This window comes from Carcharodon carcharias, chromosome 25 (genome assembly GCF_017639515.1).
Source record: "Carcharodon carcharias isolate sCarCar2 chromosome 25, sCarCar2.pri, whole genome shotgun sequence".
NCBI lineage: Eukaryota > Metazoa > Chordata > Chondrichthyes > Lamniformes > Lamnidae > Carcharodon > Carcharodon carcharias.
In genome coordinates, this window is record NC_054491.1 from 19,335,923 (window position 1) to 19,360,908 (window position 24,986).

Consider the following 24,986-nt stretch of genomic DNA (forward strand, 5'->3'; position numbering starts at 1 on the left):
TTGATGGCCACATTTGTGCAGCCTATAGCACCCTGGACGCTGGGGAAGCCAGCAATCGCTGCAAAGCCTCTGGCTCGTTCAGCCTGGCTGGCCTCGTCCATACAGTTAAGAATTAAGGTCAGTACCAGCCTGAATTGATCTTCTGTCACCAGCTTAACATAACAATGGACAGCTAATTGGGAGACTCCACAAAGATCCCCCACTGACCCCTGGAAAGAGCCGGAGGCTTAGAAGTTGAGGGCCACCATGATAGCGCCACTGGCATGGGGTGTCCACCCAGACAGTCGGAGCTGATCTCAGGCCCAATCATCTGGCAAATGGAGGTCATGGTCTCCCTTGAGAGGCTGAGCCTCCTTCGGCATTGCACCTCAGGCATATTGAGGTAGCTGCATCGCTGCCTGTAAACCCTGGCAGCAGGATAGTGGCGTCTTCTGCAGCCCCTTCTGCCTTGGCCTACCTGCTGGCCCTGCGCCCCTTGTGCCTGCGCCTCTCCACCCACGGGTCACTCCCCTGGAAGCTGCATTGGAACACTTGGCCCCCTCCCCCTTCTGCTCTTCTCTTCCCCCTCAGACGAGGTGCCACCAGTGGAGACCAGGGTAACGGAAGGCTGTCAGATTCCTGGAAGGGTCCACACGGTCTGAATCCTCTGGGGGCCTTGCAGACAGCAATAAGTACTGAAATGAAGCCTGGAAATGCTAACAATGAAGCCCCGAACGAGATGAAGCTGCCAGGTACCAATAGGCAACCAGCACCAAACTATCTCCAAAACTCCTCACTACCCTCAGTGGCAATGCTGCTGACCCTTTTTATCCCACCCTTAGATGAGGTTTAGCAAATTGTCAGCTGCCCGCCCGCCTGCCTGTTTTGCCCTGCGACAAGCATGAAATTGCACGGACAACGTAAAATCCAGCTTAATTGCCTTTTTAATGGCCTTAACTGGCCTCAGAATTGATGGCAGGTGCAGCTCTGACTCCCACCGACCGAAATATCGCGCGAGTGTGCGATGAGCTCGGGACGCTTGCCCGAAGTCATCACGTGTTATTTTACTCTCTAGCGGGTCAGGAGTGTACTCGCCTGCTCAGTGAAAAATTCTGCTCATGGCTTTTTTGCTCATCTCCCTCCAAAGACACAAATAATGCTCCTCTAAAGATAAATGACAGCCAATCATTTCCTCAGTGGTATATGTTTGGCAATTTACTGCAATATTGGACATCAATACAACGTATCAATGTAACAGTAAATTGAACTCCAACTGCATTTATTTTCCCTATGGAGCTTAATGCTTCAGGAGCTGTTTCTGTAGCTATCAATTTCCAGATAGTTTCTTTCTTCCAAAAACCATTGATCCATTTGGTATATGAACTGCAGCATCAGTTCAATAATGATAAATAGATAACAAAGAAGGTAATTGAAAATATTAGACTTCCAAAGGCTCCCCTGTTGATCAGTGTGAAATGGCAGATCAAACTTCATCCATATTCTGTGTTGGATTAGTTGATATCAGCTGTGACAGAGGTAACTATTCCTGGGTTAGATAGAGAAAAAGCAGCCAAGATTCACATTCGCCATTATTACTCATTGACCCCAACATTGCTGTACTAATGGAACTGCCCACACAGTCTATGTTGGACAGAATGGTTTCATGTTCTGCACAAATTCTTTACTCACTGTTAAGCATTGTTGGGAGTTGGACTCCATCAAGTTTTGTGCACACAAGCTCTCTGGTAGGCTGCCCATTGGCACTTAGAGCCAAGTCCATGGCGAGTGGAGTTGGGGGGGGTGGTGGCGGAAATGAGGGAATGGTGAGGGGGTGACGTTTGTTGTCAACGGCAGTGGGCAACAGGTGATACTCAAATGGCAGCCCACCTTAAATCCTGCACAACTTTCTTATCAATTGACTTCAAAGAAAAAGATAATTGCGGAACTGGGTGGGTGCCAAGCCTCTGGTGTCCATTTTGTAGTCCTGAAGACCAATTTCACCCTCTCACTCCTATGGGGATAATTTTGACGATCGCCTTTGGTGTGAAATGGACAATGACTGGCTGTTCATTTTATATCTCTCCCATGTAGGCCAAAGCAGATAAGGATGGCAGAGTTCGTTCCCTAAAGAACATTGGTGAACCAGATGGGCATTTACAACAATCAAGTAGTTTCTTGGTCACCTCCAGATTTATTTAATTAACTGTATTTAAATTCCCAAGATACCATGATGGGCTTTGGATTCATGGGCAGGATTTGGACTCATGGGTGGAATTTGGACTCATGGGTGAAATGTTGGGTGGGATTTTATGGTCCTGCCGAAGTCAGTGGGCTTTTGAACAGCTCACCGCTTCTTACGGCCTCAGCCCCACCTGTAAAATTACGCCCCATGTCTCCAGATCACTGGTCCCATCCTCCAAATCAATAGTTCGGCAACACTGTGCCAACATAGTAAGGAAAATCCTCTTTTGATAGTTTCTGTGACCATGTTTTTGAAAGTTTTCTTGGGGGGTTGATAGAGGATGCGAAAGGCTTTACTTGTGCTGGTGTCTAAAAAATATTTTATTAAGTATCTTTCTCCCCCTATTTATTTACAATTCCACTGTGGGTTCAACTTCTGCTGCACCTTGTAGTCATTTAACCCAATATTCTGAGATTTAGCACCAATACAATGTTTTCATTTCCCGCTGCCTTAAGTCAAATTGAGCCAAAAAATAATGAGTGGAGGTTAACAGACCCACTGGGGTCCTGAATGTTTGCAAGAACATTTATGGACTGTCATTAAACAATAAAATGTAAATAGGCACCTTGATAATTCATCGAGGACTTTTATCTAATCTCAATAGGTTTACCCACGGTAATTGTTGGGAATCGATGCATTGCACAGGTTGAAGGGATAGAAAGCTTTGCTACTTTTTCTATCAATCTCAGCCTCAAGTGCTCAGCATCAACTAGGTTAAACACTCCTACAATATTGTCCAACCAAATATTCTCAAAACACCACAAAACAACTTCTCCAGTGTGATAGTCTCCAAGTCGGTGTGGGAAATGAAGGTCTGAGAGTGCTTGCTGTAGATTAACATGTAACAATAATATTCTAAAGGGGATTGGATAAATACTTGAAAGGAAAAAGAATACAGAGAAATGAGGAAAGAGCAGGGCAGTGGGATTAATTAGATAGCTTTTCGAAGAGTCAGTAAAGGCATGATAAGCAGCAGGCCCTCTGACTATTGTACCATCTATGCTCTCAGGTTTGAGTGTATTTAAAGTCATATGTTTAAATCCATTTAATTCCTCATCTGTCAACCAACATCACTAAAACAGATTATCTGGTCATGATCATATTGGTGCTTGTGGGAGCTTGCTGTGCACAAATTGCCTGCCACGTTTCCTGCACATTACAGTCAGTGACTACTTCAAAAAGTACTTAAAAGGGTGTAAAGTGCTTGGGGGTGTCCTCAGGTCAGGGAAGGTGTTATATAAATCATACAGTCATAGAACAGTACAACACAGGAGGAGGCCATTTGGCCCATCGAGTCTGTGCTGGCTCTTTCAGAGAGCAATGACGTTTATCCCACTCCCCAGCTCTTTCCCCCCCAGTCCTGCAATTTTCTTTCCCCTGTGCAAGTTCTTTCTTTTTTTTATGATACCACTGCAAATAAGAGAACCAGCAATTATTTTTCCAGGGCGGAGAAGTGGAAACCGGACAGCGAGTCCAAGACCAGGTTTACTCCAGCTTTCCGGCTACCTTATGGCCAATTATTCCAAGGGCGTTCGCCCCGTACGGGACTGGAGGAAAACAACAACAGTGGCCATCGATGTTATGGTGTACGCGATCCTAAATGTGGTATGTACTCTCAGCTTACCTGGGCTCTGTATATACTGTCTGAATGTTAGCAATTTCTCAATTGGCTTTTGATAAAGATCCAAAGCGGTCCCTCTCTTTCAATTATCTTTCGTTTCAGAATGGTCCTCCCTTACCTGAAGGGGTATGGTCGTGTAGTAATTGAGTTATTGGACAAGTAATCCAAAGAGTGAGAGTTCAGATCCATAGCAATATAAGAATTCCAATTCAGTTTTTAAAAATCCAGAAATAAAAAGCCTGTACTTGTTAAAAAAAAAGTGACCATGAATTCGTCAAAACCCACCTGGTTCATGGATGTCCCTTAGGGAAGGAAACCTTAATTGCTTCACCAGTCTCATCTGCATGTGACTCCAGTCCCACATGTGGTTGACTCTTAACTGCCCACTTTGAAGTTGCCTAGTAAGGGTCATGAGGACTCGAAACGTCAACTCTTTTCTTCTCCGCCGATGCTGCCAGACCTGCTGAGTTTTTCCAGGTAATTCTGTTTTTGTTTTAGATAAAAAGAAACTGTTTTGTCTGGTGGAGACCTAAACAAAAGAGCACATAACTAGAGGTGGGTCATTCAAACGCAAAATTAGGAAGTGCTTCTTCACACAGAGGATAGTGGAAATCTGGATCACTTTTGGGGGGCTGCCCAACCAAAACATTGTGGATGTTGAGACAATTGAGCCTGTCAAAACTGAAGTCAATTGATCTTTGTCAGGGAAAGGACATGATTAAAGGCAGATAAATGGGTTTGAGATAGAGATCAGTCATATCCCCATCCTCAATGATAGAGGAGCCCAGCACATCAGTGCAAAAGATAAGGCTGAAACATTTGCTACAATCTTCAGCCAGAAGTGCCGAGTGGATGATCCATCTCGGCCTCCTCCAGAGGTCCCCAGCATCACAGGTGCCAGTCTTCAGCCAATTCGATTCACTCCACGTGATGTCAAGAAACAGCTGAAGGCACTGGATACTGCAAAGGCTATGGGCCCTGACAACATTCCAGCAATAATACTGAAGACTTGTGCTCCAGAACTTGCTGCGCCCCTAGCCAAGCTGCTCCAGTACAGCTACAACACTGGCATCTACCCAGCTATGTGGAAAATTGCCCTGGTATGTCCTGTACACAAAAAGCAGGATAAATCCAACCTGGCCAATTACCACCTCATCAGTCTACTCTCCATCATCAGTAAAGTGATGGAAGGGGTCATCATTAGTGATATCAAGCAGCATTTGCTTAGCAATAACATGCTCACTGATACTTAGTTTGGGTTCCGCCAGGGTCACTCAGCTCCTGACCTCATTAGAGCCTTGGTGCAAACATGGACAAAAGAGCTGAACTCCTGAGGTGAGGTGAGAGTGACTGCCCTTGACAGGCAGAATTTGACCAAACATGACATCAAGGAGCCCTAGCAAAACTGGAGTCACTGGGGATCAAGGGGAAACTCTCCCACTGGCTGGAGTCATCCTAACACAAAGGAAGATGATAGTGGCTGTTAATGGTCAATCATCTCATTTCCAGGGCATTACTGCAGGAGTTCCTCAGGATAGTGTCCTAGGCCCAATCATCTTCAACTGCTTCATCAATTACCTTCCTTCCATCATAAGATCAGAAGTGGGGATGTTCGCTGATGATTGCACAATGTTCAACACCATTCACGGCTCTTCAGATACTGAAGCAGTCCATGTCCAAATGCTGCAAGATCTGGACAATATCCAAGCTTGTGATTACAAATGGCAAGTAACATTCATTCCACACAAGTGCCAGACAATGACCATCTCCAACAAGAGAGAATCTAACCATCGCCCCTTGACAGCCAAGGGCATTACCATCACTGAATCCCCCACTATCAACATTCTGGGGCTTACTATTGACCAGAAACTGAACTGGACTAGCCATATAAATACTGTGGCTACAAGAGCAGGTCAGAGGCTAGGAATCCTGCGGCGAGTAACTCACCTCCCGACTCCCCAAAACCTGCCCACCATCTACAAGGCACAAGTCAGGAGTGTGATGGAATATTCTCCACTTGCCTGGATGAGTGCAGCTCCCATAACACTTCAAGAAACTTGACAACATCCACGGCAAAGCAGTACACTTGATTGGCACCCCATCCACAAACATTCACTCCCTCCACCACTGATGCACAGTAGCAGCAGTGTGTACCATCTGCAAGATGCACTGCAGGAACCCACCAAGCTTCCTTAGACAGCACCTTCCAAACCCATGACCACTACCATCTAGAAGGACAAGAGGAGCAGATACATGGGAACACCACCACCTGCAAGTTCCCTTCCAAGTCACTCACCATCCTAACTTGGAAATATCTCACCTTCACTGTCGCTGGGTCAAAATTCTGGAACTCCTTCCCTCACAGCACTGTGGGTGTTACCTACACCACAGGAAATGTAACAGTTCAAGAAGGCAACTCACTACCAATTTCTTTAGGGCAATTAGGGATGGGTAATAAATGCTGGCCCAGGCAGCAATGCCCACATCCCATGAATGAATAAAAAAATATGTAATTGAATAGTGGAACAGGGTCGAAGGACTGACTGGCCTTCTTTTCCTATGTTTAAACCCAGTCTCAATCAAACACATATAAAATACATACACACACAAAACACACTGTTGTGACACAGCAGTTGGTAAAGTTTCCCAGAGGGAAACTTTAAACAACTGTCATTACCTATAGTGGTATGTTTGAGATGCAGTTCTAAATTCAGGAATCAGACCACCAGCTCTCAAGAGGTTTTAAAATCAAACTACATGAGATATTTATTAATTTACACAAGTTAAACATATGGCTACAATTTGCTATTATCATAACTTTTTAACAAATTCCCAAACTAATCTCCACTAAGGCAACAACAACCATGACTTTAAGCAGACACCAGGCAAAGCATTTTTACCTTATAACTTCAAATGAGGTTCCTTTCACTTTGGTTCCTCTGCAGACAGTTATAGGCTTACAGCTGCTTTGATGTTAATGCCTCTGCTCTGTTCACGCAAAACTGCTATCTGTTATACCCAGCACTTCTCTTTGAATGTAAATTTTCATTGTATCACCAGGCCCTTTGAATTCCACCTCTTCTAACAATAAAACCCCTTTCATAGTACCAATTTTATTAGTAATATAAACATTGTTTGTCTCTCCTAGCTAGGTGTAAGATTTCGTTCCCTTTCTTGTATGCTCTATTCAACAAAATGCAAATGTACTCTTTACCTCTCTGTTTACATCTCAAAATTACTATACATCAAAGCACCCAGACTAGCTGGCTTTAATCCAATTAACACTCACATAGACTAAACCTCTATTTTAAAAAAATATTTTCCAAAAACACACACAATACAAAACACACACACAAATATAAAACATAAACACACACACATAAAACACACACAACACAAAACACACACACACACAAAACATTCACTATTATGCGGCTGGACACAATTTTGGAGCAACATGAATCGATGGATTACTCCCTCCTCATTAATAACTGAGAATGTATCTTTGGTTAATGATGTGATTTGTCTAATTTCAGGATGAGAAAAATCAAGTTTTAACTACCTATATCTGGTATCGACAGGTAAGAACGTACAACTTGATTGTGATTGGAGTATTCTGTTAAAAAGTGGCAAATAGAAATTTGTTTAGAATCAAGTGTTCCGTTCCTTTACCAAAACATTTCATTGTGCCTGCTTTGCAACATTATAGTCTCCCTTTGCTTGTGCCAATGCATAAAATACTGAAGCAGCAAACACATCATAAGCGAGGTTCAGGTCACAGAGGCCTCTCAACCCATTTGGTAACAGCTTTCTCATTTTTCCATTGCATTTCATTGTTTCTTATCCTACCCTGAAACCTGGACTATTAGCTTAGGTTGTATACTTAAATCCTCGAGCCCACAAACTTCTGACCAGCAAACTTTTGACCTGGTCAAAGGGAGATTTCAACCAGATCAAATGAGCACATGAAACTAACAGACAGGGAAAGACCAGCTGGTCCATCAAGCCTGCCCTACACATCACAGTGACAGGAGCATCATGACTAAATACCTCCTTTCCTTCCATCCCATCTTTCCTTCACCAACCAAGTAATGACTTGTGAGAGGCAAAAAAGGGAGTGACGCAGGAAGAATAAAGGGAAAAAATGCTCTGAGAAATTCCTCTCTGAGCTGCTCAGGCAATCAAACCAGCCCATAAACCAGGAGATCACATGGACCTAGTGTTATAGACATTTATCTTCCATATGACACAATCTCTGCCCAATTCAGGAACTGGTCGCACTCTCTTTTCAAAGTAGAGAGTCAAACCTTGCCACACCAGGCCCAATATTCATGCTAAACCAAGCCACACTGATCAGTTTAGACTGTCCAAATGTAGGTAGCTTTTTTTCCAATTGAATGTTCATAAGTTTAGATATTTTAACTATATATATATTTGAATTATCTGAATGTTGTGGTTCATCTCATTAAAAATGATCTAACCACTTACTTACATTGTACATAGGATACTTGCATGGAAATCTGCACAAACTCTGGATAACTGTTTCACCAATGCCTTTCAGGTTTGGACAGATGAATTCTTGATGTGGAATCCCCAAGACTTTGATGACATCAAGCAGATATCGATTCCCACTGCAAACATATGGGTGCCAGATATTTTAATAAACGAATTGTAAGTAATCTTAGCATTAATAGTAACAGTGGTGGAAAAAATATAGCTTGTATCTGGGGTTGGTATCAAGGAAACCCTTGAGCTAGCAAGCATTTTTGAATGCATTCTCTAGAAGTTCCTACACTTAGTTACAAAAATGTCTGATTTCCTTTTAATTCAGATCCAATTGTCCTCTCAACTTCCTTTTGATGCTCTGAAAACATTAGTTATTGAATGTATTAATGATTTTTTTGTCATGAGCAAATGAAATCTCAGAATTTGTGCTATGATTTCACATCCGCTTCCTCTAAAAAGATTTGATGGCAACCATATTGATATTGAGGAATATGGGTCTTGGAACAGAAGAGAATTTTCTCCCCACCGGGCTGGAGCTGCCCGCAATTGGCTGAGCGCTACCTGTGCGGGCGAGGGGAGGAGGGAGAGCCGGGTACTGCACTCTTTCGCGCATGCGCATGATAGAGCGCAGAAATCTCCCTGAGGCATGGAGCTGCCTCAGGGAGATTAATTTAAGAATAAAGTGTTGCGGAAAAGAAAAAAAAAATTACTCAGACATGTCCCCTCATGTGACAGTGTCACATGAGCTGGGACATGTTTATGTATTTCAAGAAAAAGTTTTATTTAATTATAAAGCCTTCATGAAATCTCATCCTGCCCATGGATGAAGTTTCATGATAAATGCGATGGCCGTCTCGGCTCTTTGCCTGCCCGACAACCTTACCCAGACAATCAGCTCAATTCATTGACAAATGGCCTAAATAGACCTTTGATAGTTCAGCAGGCACACAGCCGACTCCTACCGAAGATCGGAATGACGCGTGGTGATGTCGGGACACACGCCTGACATCACCGCACATCATTTTATGTGTTGGGGTGCAGGGCCCGACCCCACACGCCAACCAGAAGATTCAGGCCAGAGTCTTCCCATAATCTTCAACACCTAATTCCCAAAAAGACATAAATAGGGAGGATGTTCAGTATGGCAGCCTATGTTCAGGGAATTTCACCCAATCTCACAGCTAGGGAAGAGGACACCATGTTTCTGTAGTCCGTCATAATCTTTGGAACATTTTTAACAATATTCATTGAACTCACCAATGAGCAATTGGTCATCTTGTCTTAAGGTTGTTAATAATTCAGCATTAATTGATAAGTAAAAGGGTAAATAAGCGGAATTAATAACGGTTTTAGACAAATTTACATTCAGCTACGAGATTCTGCTTGCAACCCCCATCTTGTGGACCCATTGACTTCAGCCTGGATCTAACCTGGTGTTTGAGGGAGTGACTCTAAATTCTCACATTTAAATTAAGAATTTCTTCTTGGTTATTACACAGAGTTACATGAGATCTACAGCAAAGAAGCAGGCCATTTGACCCAACCATGCCGAACTTGTGCTTTCTCCCATCCTACTTCACCTCACGCTATCATAACATCCTTCTATTCCTTTCTCCTTCAAGTTTCCCTTCAAATGCAGCTGTGCTATTCACCTCAACTAGTCCTTGTGGAAGTGTGTTTAAATATGTGTTTTCTTAGTGTTGACGTAGGTAAATCACCTGATATCCCATACGTTTACGTCGACTATGGAGGCCGAGTGAAGAACTACAAGCCCATCCAGGTAGTCACTGCTTGTAGCCTGGACATCTACAACTTCCCTTTTGATGTCCAGAATTGTACATTCACATTCACAAGCTGGCTGCACAACAGTAAGTAGCAGAGGAAGTTTAAAAACATATACATTTTATTTGTTGTGATTTTGGAAGAAAGATGGGAATTTGAGGGAAAAAGGGCAGGGTGGATACTTTTGACTTCAACTGAGGAAAAAAATCAAGGGAGATGAAAAAGGGATATTGATTCACTATTGTGCCAAGTAAAAATCCTCATGGTTTTAAATGGATCATAGCCCAGCCTCTGCCAGGAAAGCTATTGAAGTCAAAACTCCAAGATCCTACAGCAGTTTGGTGCTTCTGTGAACCTATAGCTGAAAATATTGTTGAAATACAAGGCTGAGAATAGGAATAGTAACAATGCCAAGGACCAGGAAAGGCCATTTGGCCCATTGGAGTTAATTCCTCATGTACTTCAGCTCACCAATCCTGGTACGTATCTTCTCTGGTAGGTTACTACAAACACTTATCCTATCACCTTAATTTATCTTTTTATCTTCTTACAGATAAGCCAACGTTTCTCTATTATAGATTTTAAATTCACTTTCATTCATTTAACTTTAGGTCCTGCGGTTCTACTAGCAGTCTTACTTTTAAGTAAGATTCTGGGTTTATCTTATCTCCACTATTTTATACTTTATATGCCTTGACCCAGTTCCTCCTTTAGCTTTCTTCTCCTTGGACTACAAAATTTAATTTTCTTTAATCTTTCTTTATAGTTCACTTTTCCTTATACTTTGGATGCCCTTTTGCTGAGGCAAATATTCAACCATTTCTGTCATCCGTTCAATTAATGTAAGAGGACAAAATGTCTACTGTTAAAAAATGGAGAGAAAATTGGCGCTGGGACAATGGAATGCCCATAGGTGTCACTAGTATGTTTTGTAAATATGATACAATTCAGTATTGATAAAGTGTTCTAGTGAGACCATTGTGAGAAAACACTAGTTTTATACCATACTAAGAACGGTAAATGATGTTGATGATGATGTTGGTAAATTGAACTGCTGTCCACAGTTTACTACTCCTGAAGAATAATCAGTTGGATCCTGTTGGGCATACCAGCTAGTTATAATTGATTTCTACTGGAAATAACAAGTCGCAACCAATTTTAACCGAGGACCTAAGCTGTTGAAAAGATGGCCTCCAATGATAGAGCGGTTAAAATCAGGGATGTGCAAGAGGCCTGAACTGAAGGAATGCAGAGATCTTGTAGAGATGTAGGGTTGGAGGAAGTCACAGATACAAGGAGGAATGAGATCATGGAGGGATTTGAAAAAAGGATGAGAATTATAGCAACATTGGAAGAACCTTTGCTCGGAAACCAAGGAAAACAGAATGGCACCAACATTTTCCTATGCTGCCAATCAATCAATCACTAGATGACATGGCTCGGAAGTCTAACAATGTTCAGAGTGCCTCTTGTGTCAACCAATGAGTTGAATGCGGGGCAGCACTTAACGGCAGAACTCATAGCAAACAGTCTATTTTACCTCAAACAAGCCCTATTTACTCAGTAAACAAAGTCTGTTTAAACCACAATCTACAGCAAATAGTCCACAGAGTCTATTTAAAAACAGTCCCTATAAACTGCAGCAGATGGAACTCGCAAGCAAAACTACAGCAACATCTCCCGATAAAAGCAGGATTATTTCACCAGCCAAATCGGTGAGTGGAAGATATTTAGACAATAAAAATCATGCGTATAAAATCAACCCCAGTAATTTATAACAGGCAGAATTACTCGACGATCTCTATGTAGGAATAATGGTGTCACTAGGCAGCCATACTATGCTATATGTAAGCATAGCAAGTGGTAAGGATCGACTTCCTGGAGGCAAGAAGGGAACAAAAAAAAAATCCATCAGCCAATCATATTGCTGCTGGGCACCATCCAGTGGCTGGTTCAAGAATAATATTGGCAGAAGACTTAATAGAATCATAGGCCAGAATTTTTCCGTCAGCGGGTTGGGGGCGGGGCCTGCTCGCTGACACGAAAATGACGCAGGATGATGTTGGAGGGAACCCCCAACGTCTTCCCACTTCATTTAAATATTCAAGAAGGTGGGCGGACATCGAAATCAGTTGTCTGTCCGCTGACCTGTCAATGGCCAATTGAGGCCATTGACAGGATAATTAAGGCAATTAAAGGCCCTGCCCGTCCAACCTTAAGGCTGGTGGGTAGGCCAGGGGCCCCAGTGGGCTTCTGAAAAAAACATGAAACCTCGTCCATTGGCGGGATGAGGTTTCATGTCAGTTTTTAAAAAGTTTAATAAAGTTTTAGTCATATTTATTAACATGCCCCATCTCATGTGACATTGTCACATAAGGGGGACATGTTAATAATTTTTTTATTTTTCTATTTTGTAAGTTTATCAAACTGTCAGCGCTCTCCCTGAGACAGCACTTAGTCCCAGGGAAATGTGCGCTCTTTCGTGCGCATGTGTGAAAGAGTACACTTTGATAGTTGGGGAATCCCTCCCCCCCCCAACACAGGAAGCTCATAGCGCTTCCTGTCGGGTGGCCGCTGGGTGGGCCTTAATTGGCCCGCCCACTCAAAATGGCGGCGGGGGCCTGTTTTGGCGGCAGAGTTCGGCTACCCACCCATCGCCAAGCCGGTGGGGCCCGCCCGTCCATCTAGGGCTAAATTCTGCCCATAGAATGGTTATAGCACAGAAGGAGATTAATCAGCCCACTCAGGATGTGCCTGCTCTATGCGAGATAAATTTAGCAGTCCCATTCCCTGCCCTGTCACCTTGGCCTGATTTATTTCCATTTATCTTTCCATTTGGAAACCACAATTCACCACACTGTCAGTGCATTCCAGATCCTGACCACTCTTTGCTTAAAGAATATTTTCCCCATCTTTGGTTGTTTTGCAAATCATCTTAAAACTTCTGTCACTGGGTTCAGTTTCTTTTCATTTATTCTATCTAGAGAAACATTGTGATTTTTCAAACCATCAATGATAGAAAGAAACCTGGCCATGGGGAGACCCAGAAATGGGGGAGCAGGGAGCTGTGGGGAAGGGCTATGTAAATAAATTTATACCAGAAGGAAAACTTTGCTCCCCATTGGTTGAAAACCCAGGAGTGCAGAGTCTCCAATGGGAAGTGGCCTATGTTGCAAAATAAAGCACAAAAGAGGAAAGTTATAGGCAATTGAACCAATCTTTCTAATTTAGCTTTAATTAGATGACAGGAACTAACCAGATGCAGTTGACTGTGCAAGAAGAAAGGAAGACATTTTATTATTTTATTTTACAAAGTAATGCTATTAATATATAAACTACAATAGCCCAAACACAGTAGATATGGAAGTTTTGACATGAATTTATTTTTCTAAGATAATCATGAGGAAACCCTTGACAATGCTGATGGGATTTGCTTATTACCAGGAGAATTTTCCTAACATATGTTATAATTTATTTGTTATATTATATTTATCTATATATTCATTATATTAATTATATATTATAAGTTTAATTAAATTATATTAGTTTAGTTATTTAGCTCATTTCTACCCCTAACCTGATTTTGTTGGAAACCAATCACATCCACTGCACAATGCAGGGTTCATTTTGTGACTCTGTGCTCCTCACTCAGAGCTTCATTAAACAGGAGCAGGGGTTTTGGAGAATTTGGTGTCAGGATCAATAATCTGCCTGGTACCGCTCACAATTTTCACCAAAGAACCGAGAAAAAGAATTGACGTTTCTTTAACTCCTTTCAAACTCTCAGGATGTTCCCCAGGCACCTTACAACACATGAGGTGCTTTTGAAGCGCAGCCACAGTTGTAATGTAGGACATGTGGCAGTCAGTTTGCACATAGCACTAATTATATTAAACTCCAAAGTTCATACTGAGTCCTTTTCACCCACCACCCACTGTTTCTTGGCCTACATTGGATCTGGGTCTGGCAAATCCTCAATTTACAATTCTCATCCTTTTTACAAACCCTTCCATGGCCTTGCTCCTTCCTATTTCTGTGACTTCCTCCAGCCCTACATCTCTGCAGGATCTCTGCATTCCTCCAATTCTGCCATCATGCACATCCCTGATTTTAATTGCTCTACCAATGGTGGTCATTCTTTCAACATTCTAGGCCCTATGTTCTGGAATTCCTTCCCTAAACCTCTCCACCTCTCTACCTCTCCCTCTCCTCCTTTAAGACGCTTCTTAAAACCCACATCTTTGTCCATCCGCCCAAATATCTTCTTCAGTTAGTTTGATGAAGCTTCTGTGAAGCACCTTGGCATGTTTTACTAAGTGAAAAGAGAAATTATAAATTTATGTTGATGTCACGGTATTATTCTAAAATTAAATTGCAACCTATCCAACTGTTTTTGTTTAATACTTGCAGTCCGAGATATTAATATCTCGCTGTGGCGATCACCTGAAGTTGTGAAATACGACAGGAGCGTTTTCATGAATCAGGGCGAATGGGAGCTCCTTTACGTTGATACCCAATTCAATGAATTTAACCTTGAAAGAGGAGTGTCTGATGGCTATGCAGAAATGCACTTTTTTGTAAGTCCCTCTTACTTAACACTTTATGATTAGCTTTTGGTCTTTGTAAAAGCTGTTTACTGACACCACGATCACAAGCTGTGTACATAAGCAGATTCTTGAAATATTGCAACCAAAACAGTTCTTCCGTGTCTGCAGCCTGAGCTCAAACTCAATGCAAGCTGGTGGGACACAGCTCCTTTCCCTGTATTAAAAAAAATTCAATAATGGTTGAGTATTTGTTGCATGGGCTCTGAGGTTGAAAAGAATGAGAGAAAAGATGAGATAAATCAGAAAGCAGTGACACTGGAATTTTCCACGCTCGCTGGCGTCGGACGTGTTTGCTGGTGTGAGCGGACAATATGGTGAGAAGGCCGAAAATCGGATTCACGACGTCGTGAAACGAGTTTGTGATCGTCCGCTTAGCCCGTCAATAGCAGGCCACATTTCACACTGTCAGACTTCAGGAACCTCGTTGTAATACATCTGCATATCATTATAAGGCCTGCCCACCAGAATCATCCCCCCCACACCAGATCGTCCACATCACGCTGACGTATTTCACAACTGTACATAAGCGACGTGCGCCTGGCAGGTTTGACTTCGCTTGGGACTTTGATGTTTGTTTGCCTACCTTGCTTCAGGCAGCACTCACAGTCATCAGCGCCAGGCTTCATAGACAGCACATCATTATTTTTGGGGGGAACTCACTGGCAGGCCTTTACCTACCAGACCAGCCATAAGGCAGGGGTGGCTTTTCACTGGCTGCAAGCTAGGGCTTGCTTGGAGAGGGGGGAGAAGAGGCCACAGGCAAGGGAAGAGGCTGCAGGGTGAGGACTTTGCTGGGGAATGGGGGTAACCCAGGGTGTGTGTAGGGGCACAAGTTGATCTATGCAAATGGTCTCAAGGGGGTGAGGGCTGAGGACGCAGCCTCCAGGGGAGATGAGGCCAGATGGGGATGTGAAGGTGTGTGTGAGAGAGTGAGTGGTGGTTTCCCTTGAGCTGGCAGTAAGTGAGATGCTTGAGTGTGTGAGTGTTTAGAGTGATGAATTGGTTGCCACACCTTGGCTGTACGGATGAGATCATTCATCCTCTATCTGCATTGGAAGGTCAACCTCTTCAGTGCAGCATTGGCACTGATCATCACTGCCATCGCCAACCAAGCCTGAGTGGAAATGTTGCTGCACCTCCTGCACCCAGAGTGGGGGTTGAGGACATCACAACGGGCCTGCACGGCATCCAAAAGGCACTCAAAGGACACATTATTAAACCGGGGGGTGGTGGGGGGGTTGTTGGAGTCTCCTAGTCTTCTTGCCTTTTGGGGCCATGTCTTCTGTGCAGCAGTCCTGGGCTGGTATCACTGAGAGGTGTGCGCGCTGCTGCACTTTAAGTGTGGTGCCCGACATGATGAAATGGCGAGGTGACGGTGTGGCGGGCGAATTGGAGCCCGCCCACCAACAAAACGGCATGTTTCCCAGGAATGCATGATTAATGAGGCAGGATTGGGATGATACAGTGGGAAACGTCGCCATTGTGGCTGGCGGGTAAACCGTCCTATTTCCCACCCACTGCCGCAATTGGTGCAAATCTGGGATGATTCCCCCCATTGGCTTTGGGATTGTGGGAATTAGAGAAATTGAGGGAGATGAAATGTTCCTCAGTTAAAGAATCAGAAAGACTTTATCACCTTTCGTAACCTCAATGTTCTAAGTTGCTTTACCACCAATTATACTTCTAACATGTAGTTACTGTTGTAATGTAGAAAACACAGCAGCCAATTTGCAGACAGAAAGCTCCCACAAACAACAACGTGATGATGAACAGATAACCTGTTTGTAGTGATGTTAACTGAACGGTAAATATTGGCTAGTACACTAGGGGTAACTCCCCTATTCTTCTTCAAAGTAGGGCCTTGGGATCTCTTATATCCACTTGATAGGCCAAACAAGCCCTTGGTTTAATGTTTCAACTGCAAGATGGCACCTTTAAATGTCAGGCTGGGTTTTGTGAACAAGTCCTGGAGTGGGACTTGAACCCACAACCTCTTGACTCAGAGTCCAAGAGCGTTACCAACTGAGCATTACCAAATCATTATTTCTCAATCGATTCCGTCATTGCTCCTGCTCTTTCCAGGTTTGGTGTTGCCTTGTGCTATGAACTTTGGCCTTTTATTTGTCTATATTCATTTGTCATTTTGCCTACAGCCTCAATTTTGTTGTCTTTTGAAATTAACAATTGATCAAAGTGATGATATTTAGAGCTCACCGTGAGGGAGGTTGAGAATACATTTGAAGACTAGGAACAGGAGGTGGCCGGCATTACAGCTGCTCCAACATTTGATTAAATCATAGCTGATCTGTGACCTAACGCCATATTTTGGTTCACAAAAATTTATCAATTTCAGGTTCAAAATTAACAATTGACTTAACATCAACTGATGTTTGCAGAAAGGATTTCCAAATTTCTACAGCCCTTTGCATGTATAAGTGTTTCCCAGCTTCATTCCTGAAATGTTCATTTCAAATCTTTAGGCTATGTCCACAGGCCCTAGACTCTCCAACCAATTGAGATAGTTTCTCTCTATCTATCCTATTAATATCCTGAAAACAATATTCAAATCACCCCTTAGCATTCTAAATTCCAGGAATACAATCCTTGTTTGTTAATTTCTCCACATAATTTAACCCTTGGAGTCCAGCTATCATTCTGGTAAATCTGCACTGCCAATATATCCTTCCTAAGATGTGGTGCCAAGATCTGAACACAGTACTCCAGTTGTGGTCTAACCAGAGCTTTATGAAGCTGTAGTATAACTTCAGCCCATGATAATGTTTCTCTCTTGTTTTATTTTAGCTCGTTATTCGAAGACGCCCCTTGTTCTATGCAGTAAGTTTGCTGCTACCCAGTATCTTCCTGATGGTCATGGACATCATAGGGTTTTATTTGCCTCCGGACAGCGGTGAGAGGGTTTCGTTTAAAATTACTCTTCTCCTAGGGTATTCCGTTTTTCTCATCATCGTGTCTGACACCCTCCCAGCTACAGCCATCGGCACCCCACTGATAGGTAAAGAGATACTTTGTCCACTTCAAAGCTTATTATTGTTTTGTTTGGTTAACTACAAAATGCAACAGTAACCTGTAATTCACTTTTAAAAAAACTGCTTGTGTGTCGGATCTTTGAAAGAGAAAAACAGCATCAGAGATTGTACCTTGGAAACAGGCATCTTCTGATCGTAGAGTTATTACAGCACAGAAGGAGACCATTTGATCCATCGAGTCCATGCTAGCTCTCTGTGAAGCAATCTAGTCAGTCCCATTTCCCTGCGTTCTATCCCGGTAGTCCTCAAGTTTATTTTCCTCAAGCACAAGTCCAATTTCCTTTTGAAATCATCTTTGACTCTGAAAGAACTGCCCAGATGCTGGCACGGACCTGTCCTTTCTTTCTCCTTCTCTGGTTAAATCAGCAGGGCCTCCAGGCCAAATTTAATTTAAAGTGGGTATCAATGTATTAGTCAATCAGAAGGATCTCCCACTGCAGTCTCAAAATTGCTTGCATATAGCAACATCACTAATCTCACCCAGAATTATGATGATTGGGTAACTCCCCTGTCAATCACACCTAGGGAATGCCCTGCTGTAAATGTCTGGGAATGATTTTACTTACAGCATTTGTATTTTTCCAATCACTGAATTTTGCTGGTGAAATCGCCCTCTTTTAGCAGGAAATGTTGCTGCAGTTTTGGGCATGGGTTCTGTTTGCTGCAGTTCGCACAGACTCTTTTAATGTAGACTCTGTAGACTGTTTGCTGCATTATGCTGTTTAAATAAAATCTTCTGGCTGAGGCAATGGGCATTGTTTTGAATCCTGCCATAAGCCACATTCTGCCTCCAGATCATTGACTGAAACAATGGTGTCTCAAGTCACTCTGCTCTAGGATTTAACTTCATCTTTAGGGGACTATTTCAGTAACCAAATCCTATTCTTTGCCCCCTCCACTTCCCCATTTCTACTCAGGTGTGTATTTTGTGGTATGCATGGCTCTGCTGGTAATCAGCCTGACGGAGACCATTCTAATTGTGCGACTGGTACACAAGCAGGACCTCCAGTCACACGTGCCGGAGTGGGTGAAGAATTTGATTCTGGACAAAGCCACAATCTTGCTCTGTCTCCGCAACAAAGAGCGATTCCATTCCATGAGTCACCATAGTGAAACATCAGATAATCCCAGGGACAGGAAGGGAAGCGCAGGTATGTGAATGAATCCCAGGGCAAACAAGAGTAAAAATTAGTTCACCTGATTTTGTAATCACACCTATACACAAGCACGCCCGAACATATGAAATTGGCAGGCAGGGGAAGACTAACTGATCCATCAAGACTGACCCACGTACATTGATGATTGGTGCAATGTTGGGGCATCCTAAGCTGCAATGTAAATGGATGATCTTTTTATGTAGACTTTGTACACAAAACACAGAAAGAATCTACATAAAAATGGAAGCTGCAATATAAATGGAAGCACTTCCTTTCTTTCCCTTAATGGGTGACTAGGATTGGAAACTTAACCTGTGTACTTGCAGGTCAGGTACTTCTGAGGCATATAATGTCCAAATACCTAAGCCACCCTAATTGTGGACACTTAGAGAATCCCCAAACAGCTGCTTTAATATAGCACCTTTAACATAGTAAAATACCCCAAGGCACTTCACAGGAGGATTAACTCACTCCGGGCCACATAAGGAGGTATTAGGAAAGGTGACCTAAAGCTTGGTAAAAGAGGTAGGCTTTAAGGAGTGTCTCAAAGGAGGAGAGAGGGGAGTGGAGATTTAGGGAGAGAATTCCAGTGCTTAGGACAAAGGCAGCTGAAGGCATGCCAGTAATAGAGGAGTGATTAAAATCAGGGATGTGCAAGAGGTCAGAACTGGAGGAATGCAGAGATCTCAGAGGGTTAGGAACATAGGAGCAGAAGTAGGCCATTCAACCTATCGAGCCTGCTCCGACATTCAATAAGGTCATAGCAGATCATCTACCTCAACATCACTCTCATGCACTACCCACATATCCCTTTCTTTAATTCATTTAGAGGATGTGGGCATCGCTGGCTGGGCCAGCATTTATTGCCCATCTCTAATTGCCTTTGAGAAGGTGGTGGTGAGCTGCCTTCTTGATCCGCTGCAGCCCATATGGTGTAGGTACATCCACAGTGCTGTTAGGGAGGGTGTTCCAGGGTTTTGACCCAGCGACAGTGAAGGAACGGTGATATGTTTCCAATTCAGGATGATGAGTGGCTTGGAGGGGAACTTCCAGGTGATGTCATTAGTTTCCAGAAATCTATCAATTTGTGTCTTGAACATGTTCAATGATTGAGCTCCCAAAGCCCTCCCGGGTAGAGAATTCTGAAGATTCACCACCTTCAGAGTGAAGAAATTCCTCCTCATCTCAGTCTTAAATGGCCTGCTTCTTACTCCGAGACTGTATCCCTTGGTTCTAGACTCACCAGCAGGGGAAACATCCTATATACATCTAGGGCCAGCTGAGGTTACAGAGATAGGGAGGGTTGTGGCCATGGAGGGATTGCAAACAAAGAAATCTTTTTTTTTAAAATCTTTATCTTGACAGTGCAACTGAATCACTTCGCCTGTGAGAACGGGATGGACTGTGAGAAACCAGTTGGCTCCAGTTTACCTCAGGCGGACTCGCTCCTCACAGTAAACAACATCCTGCACGAGATCTCAGCCATTCGCCAATTCCTGGAGAAGCGGGATGAGCACAGAGATATCGCTAAGGAGTGGCTGCAGGTGGGGTACGTTTTAGATGTGCTCCTCTTCCGCGTATATCTGCTGGCAGTCCTGGCCTACGGAATCAGCTTGGGCACTATGTGGTCTATATGGCAGTACTCTTGAGCCAACAAGGCAGCAGGTGGTGCACTTGCCACCACCAGACGTGGCATATATGCAGAGTTTGCTTTGTATTTTTTTGTTTTGCATTGAGTTATGTCAAGTTTACAGCACAGAAACAGGCCATTCAATCTAACAGGCCCATACTGGCTCCGTACAAAACTGCTCCCATCCCTCTTCATTTAAGCCTATCAGTGTAACCTTCAATTCCTCTCTCCCTCATGAGCTTCCCCTTAAGTACATCTATGATTTACTATAGAATATTCAAACTATTTTCTGAAGTCGCACACACACATGGATAGTTCCCCATCTTGTGTCTTGAGCAGGGGAGGATTTTAACTTATACCTCTGCCTCTGTTGTGAAGTTTTTGGGACAGGAACAGTTATATGTTCAGCTGGAGACATTTTAGAATTAGAATTGCATGAGCTGTTAAACTTGGAGCTTTATCTCTTCCTAGCAGACTACCTCAGCTGGTACATGTGTGTATGGTAGCTTCAAGTGGATAAAATGCACTTTACAATTTTCAATACACTACAACCATGAGAAACTAGTGCAATCAGGACAGCCACACATTTTACACTGCACGCTAATTGAATGAAGAGTGAATCCGATCATGTCAATTTCCCACCCAGGCAGCCTCTGTTACTTTTATTGTCATCTGCAAGATATAACATTTCTGAATGAGTCATTGTGCACAAGGGGAAGGAGTTTCTTTGCTCACTATTGTGACCCAGCTATAGGGAATCTGATAGGATTGGGTGTAAATCTTGTTTTATACCCACCCACCCCCCACCACCACCGTCTGATTTCACTTGCCATTGAAGCCCCAGACCAATATTAGGTGGGATATAAAACCAATGCTGTATCCAATTCCACTATGTATCTGATGGGCAGAATTGTTTAAAATGACCACTGGAAAAGGTGGTGATATTATAGACATCGTGGGAAGATTTTGCCACTTCCCATTCTGTCTCTTTCTTTAATGTTATGCAAAGTCCAGAATATAATTGACTCCCTCAGTTTGATTAGTGTTCTATGATGGTAAATCTTTCTTCTGAGCTTTCCATTCATAACCCTTGTCTGCCAATGTAGGGGGAGTGGCATGGTAGTAATGTCACTGGACTAGTAATCCAGAAGCACGCGCTAATGCTCTGGAAAGATGGGTTCAAATCCCCCATGGCCGCTGGTGTAATTTAAATTCAATTAATAAATCTGAAATATAAAGCTAGTCATCAGTGATGAAGATCATAACAACTATCATCGATTGTTGTAAAATCCCATCTGGTTCACTCATGCCCTTTAGGGAAGGTAAATTACCATCCTTACCCAGTCAGGCCACCATATGATTCCAGACCCACAGCAATATATATGTATCTTAACTGCCCTCTGAAATGGGTTAGCAAGTCACTAAGTTCAAGGGCAATTAGGGATGGGCACCTAATGCTGGCCTTGCCAGCGACGCCCACATCCCATGAGAGAGTAAGTAAGAAAACCCATCCTATATGACCACCTAACACCCTAACTGTGTAGAAACTAAGGGACAGTGTAAGATCTCCTACTTTAACTCTCTCTCTCTCTCCTGAAACTGTTGAACCCTTCACCTCTCCTCATGTCCTCCCTCCATCCAACAATCTGCAGGCATTTTAAACCTGCAGGTAACATTATTGGTCGTTATTGATTTTTTCTTATGTTTGCTCACCTTGTTGGCAGCCTGGTATCATGGCTCTTGACCCATTCTTCATAAATAAAAGTAAAGTCTTGCTGCATTAAAGACATGAAATTGAGGCTACTTTCCCAAAAGACTCTTGATCCTGGGTTCATCTTTGAATGTACTTGGGCCAGAGTTTCCTGAATGAATTGGTTCCCTAATAAATCTTTTCCATTGATGTCTTGACCAAACTTATTGCTCTGAAGAAGTCATACGGACTTGAAACGTCAACTCTGTTCCTCTCTCCACAGATGCTGTCAGACCTGCTGAGTTTTACCAGCATTTCCTGTTTATATTTCAGATTTCCAGCATCCGCAGTAGTTTGCTTTTATCCTGTTGCAACCTTTACTCCTCTCAGATAGCCAGCTGTAAAATGTTGGAATAAAACACACAACTAAATGTAGATAGTGTTCATTGTGTTCATGTGGAATATAAAGGTTCACAATTTTAATATCAACTATTTAACCCATTAATAGAGTTAATCTGCAAAGTATTTGTGATGTGTTTCCACTGATTCCCAAGTTGATTTTCCTTGTCTGGAACACAGGTCCCGAGAGAGCACAGGTCAGGAAATCATGAAACCTCAAGCCATGATTTTAATCAGTCATTTTAATAGATAGATTATGAGCTCAGAGTTTCCTGATCTGTTCCTCAGGAATAACCAATTGTGGAATCAGTGAATAATTGCATGGTTAATCATTTTGTGAAACAATTAAACATTGCATTTTTAATGCTACAATATACAAAGGTCCATATAACATGGCTACTGGCTGTAAGGTATAACATGTATGGATCAACAACCTCAATCTCTGCACAAAGCTTTATTAACACGTTCCCATCTAGGAAAATTTGGATAGAAATCCCTGGGCTAGGGAAGCGAAATTTCCTCAATTGCATTCTTGGGATAAACTCAGAGCACGAAGTGGAAAATGTGTCAAAAAATCATTAATTAGAAAATCTAATCTTCTTAAACCTTTGAACCTGATCAGAAACCTGATTGGTTCTTTATACAGGTTCAGAGTGTTTTGAGTCAGTAAGTTAAAATTAAAGTTAATAAAGAAAAAAAACAGTTAAAAAAAAGGAATTACAGTTTTGGAGAGAACTGAAACAAATTAGCAGGGCTTTGCAACCAAAAACTAACTCTTGAAAGACACAACCATGCTCAGTATTGGTAAAATCTGATGTTGGACCAAGGACATAAGAAGGTATCAACAATTTGCATTTATAAAGTGCCTTTAATGTAATAAAACATCCCAAGGCACTTCACATGATCAAAATTTGACACTGTGCCATACAAAGAGATGTTTGTGCTGAGATGTTTGGTCAAACGGGTGGGTTTTAATGAGCGTTTTAAAACAGAGGGAGCTAAAGAGAGGGAGCGGTTCCGGGAGGGAACTCAGGAGTTGGTCTGCGCAGCTGAAAGCACAGCCTCCAATGGTGGAGTGATTAAAATCAGGAATCTGCAAGAGGCCAGGATTGGAGGAAGGCCAAGATTCAAGAGATAGGTATCTCTACACAGATGCCAGATACAGAGAATAGTCTTTGTGAATCAATGTTTAAATCTGCTGTGAATGTTCTCTACCTTTGAGCGGTAAATCAATTCAATACATTTTCAATGTTATTTTATCTGCTGTTTAAATTGAACAGTTAACTCATTCTCACAATAAAAGAGAATGCAGTTTAGAGAATTACAACGACAGTGTTGTTTCACTATTTCACAACCTTTATAACTGTAGCTCCCTGTTGGAGACATGGGATGTGCGAATTTATCCTTTAATTAAAATGTGAAATGAAAACCAATCTACATGAGGGTAGCAGCCCCTGTTTTATATTGTACTGTTTTCCTCTGGACTCCATTCATAGGACTAGGCACTAAAGTTGTGTTTCTTTTCACCATTCTGATCGATTGGCTAATGTAGTACCAAAAAATGGAACGATGTTGCTTTAAGGGAAGCGGGACTAATTGGATTGTTCTTTCAAAGAACCAGCACAGGCACAATGGGCCAAATGGCCTCCCTCTGTGCTGTATGGTTTTACAATGAAGCAATCTGCCCAGCTCTGCAAACAAAATTCTGTCAGCAGCAATCACCCATTGAATATATTTACAGATGAGATCTGTTAGTTCAGTAAATTTGTTGGAAATTCTGCAGTCTATTTTATCTAATCCTCCCTGACATTACATTTACACATAATTGTTTCTGTAAGGACATTTACAGCAGTTAATTTGTAACTTTACCACTGACAAATTGTCCATCATAGATTACATGGAATTTACAGAACAGAAACAGGCCTTTCAACACAACTGGTCCATACTGGCTCCACATGGTCCTCCACCTACTCTACTTCATCAAATCCATCAGCATATCCTTCAATTCCTTTTTCTCTTGTGTACTTAACTAGATTCCCCTAATAACTAAATGGCTAATATTTACAGCTTGGTCAATGTGAGAGGAGAATAAACCTCCATCTGGACCAGGAAAGTCATTAGTTCTTGTTTTGAAAATGCCAGAGGGTTGTTATTACCTTATTAACCCTACGATGGCCAGACCATTCCATTTGTTCTATTGGCTTGTAAGCTTTATCGCAGGGTAACATTTGTAACTAATTTTTACCCTTGGTCTGATGAAGATTGCATGTGTTTAATGTACTCAACCAAGACTTGATGTATTTCGTAACTGTCATGTTCTTCTAAA

General features: G+C 42.5%; 1 protein-coding gene across 1 annotated transcript; it reads left to right on the forward strand.

Moving 5' to 3' along the window:
- The first annotated feature begins 679 nt into the window (after positions 1-679).
- On the forward strand, positions 680-20,590 carry htr3a (5-hydroxytryptamine (serotonin) receptor 3A). Its single transcript, XM_041174271.1, has 9 exons — positions 680-731; positions 3,666-3,826; positions 7,379-7,423; positions 8,404-8,513; positions 10,047-10,216; positions 14,541-14,707; positions 17,540-17,750; positions 18,702-18,935; positions 20,307-20,590. Exons 1-9 carry the CDS (start codon positions 680-682, stop codon positions 20,588-20,590), a joined length of 1,434 nt encoding a protein of 477 aa, XP_041030205.1.
- Positions 20,591-24,986: the final 4,396 nt, after the last annotated feature.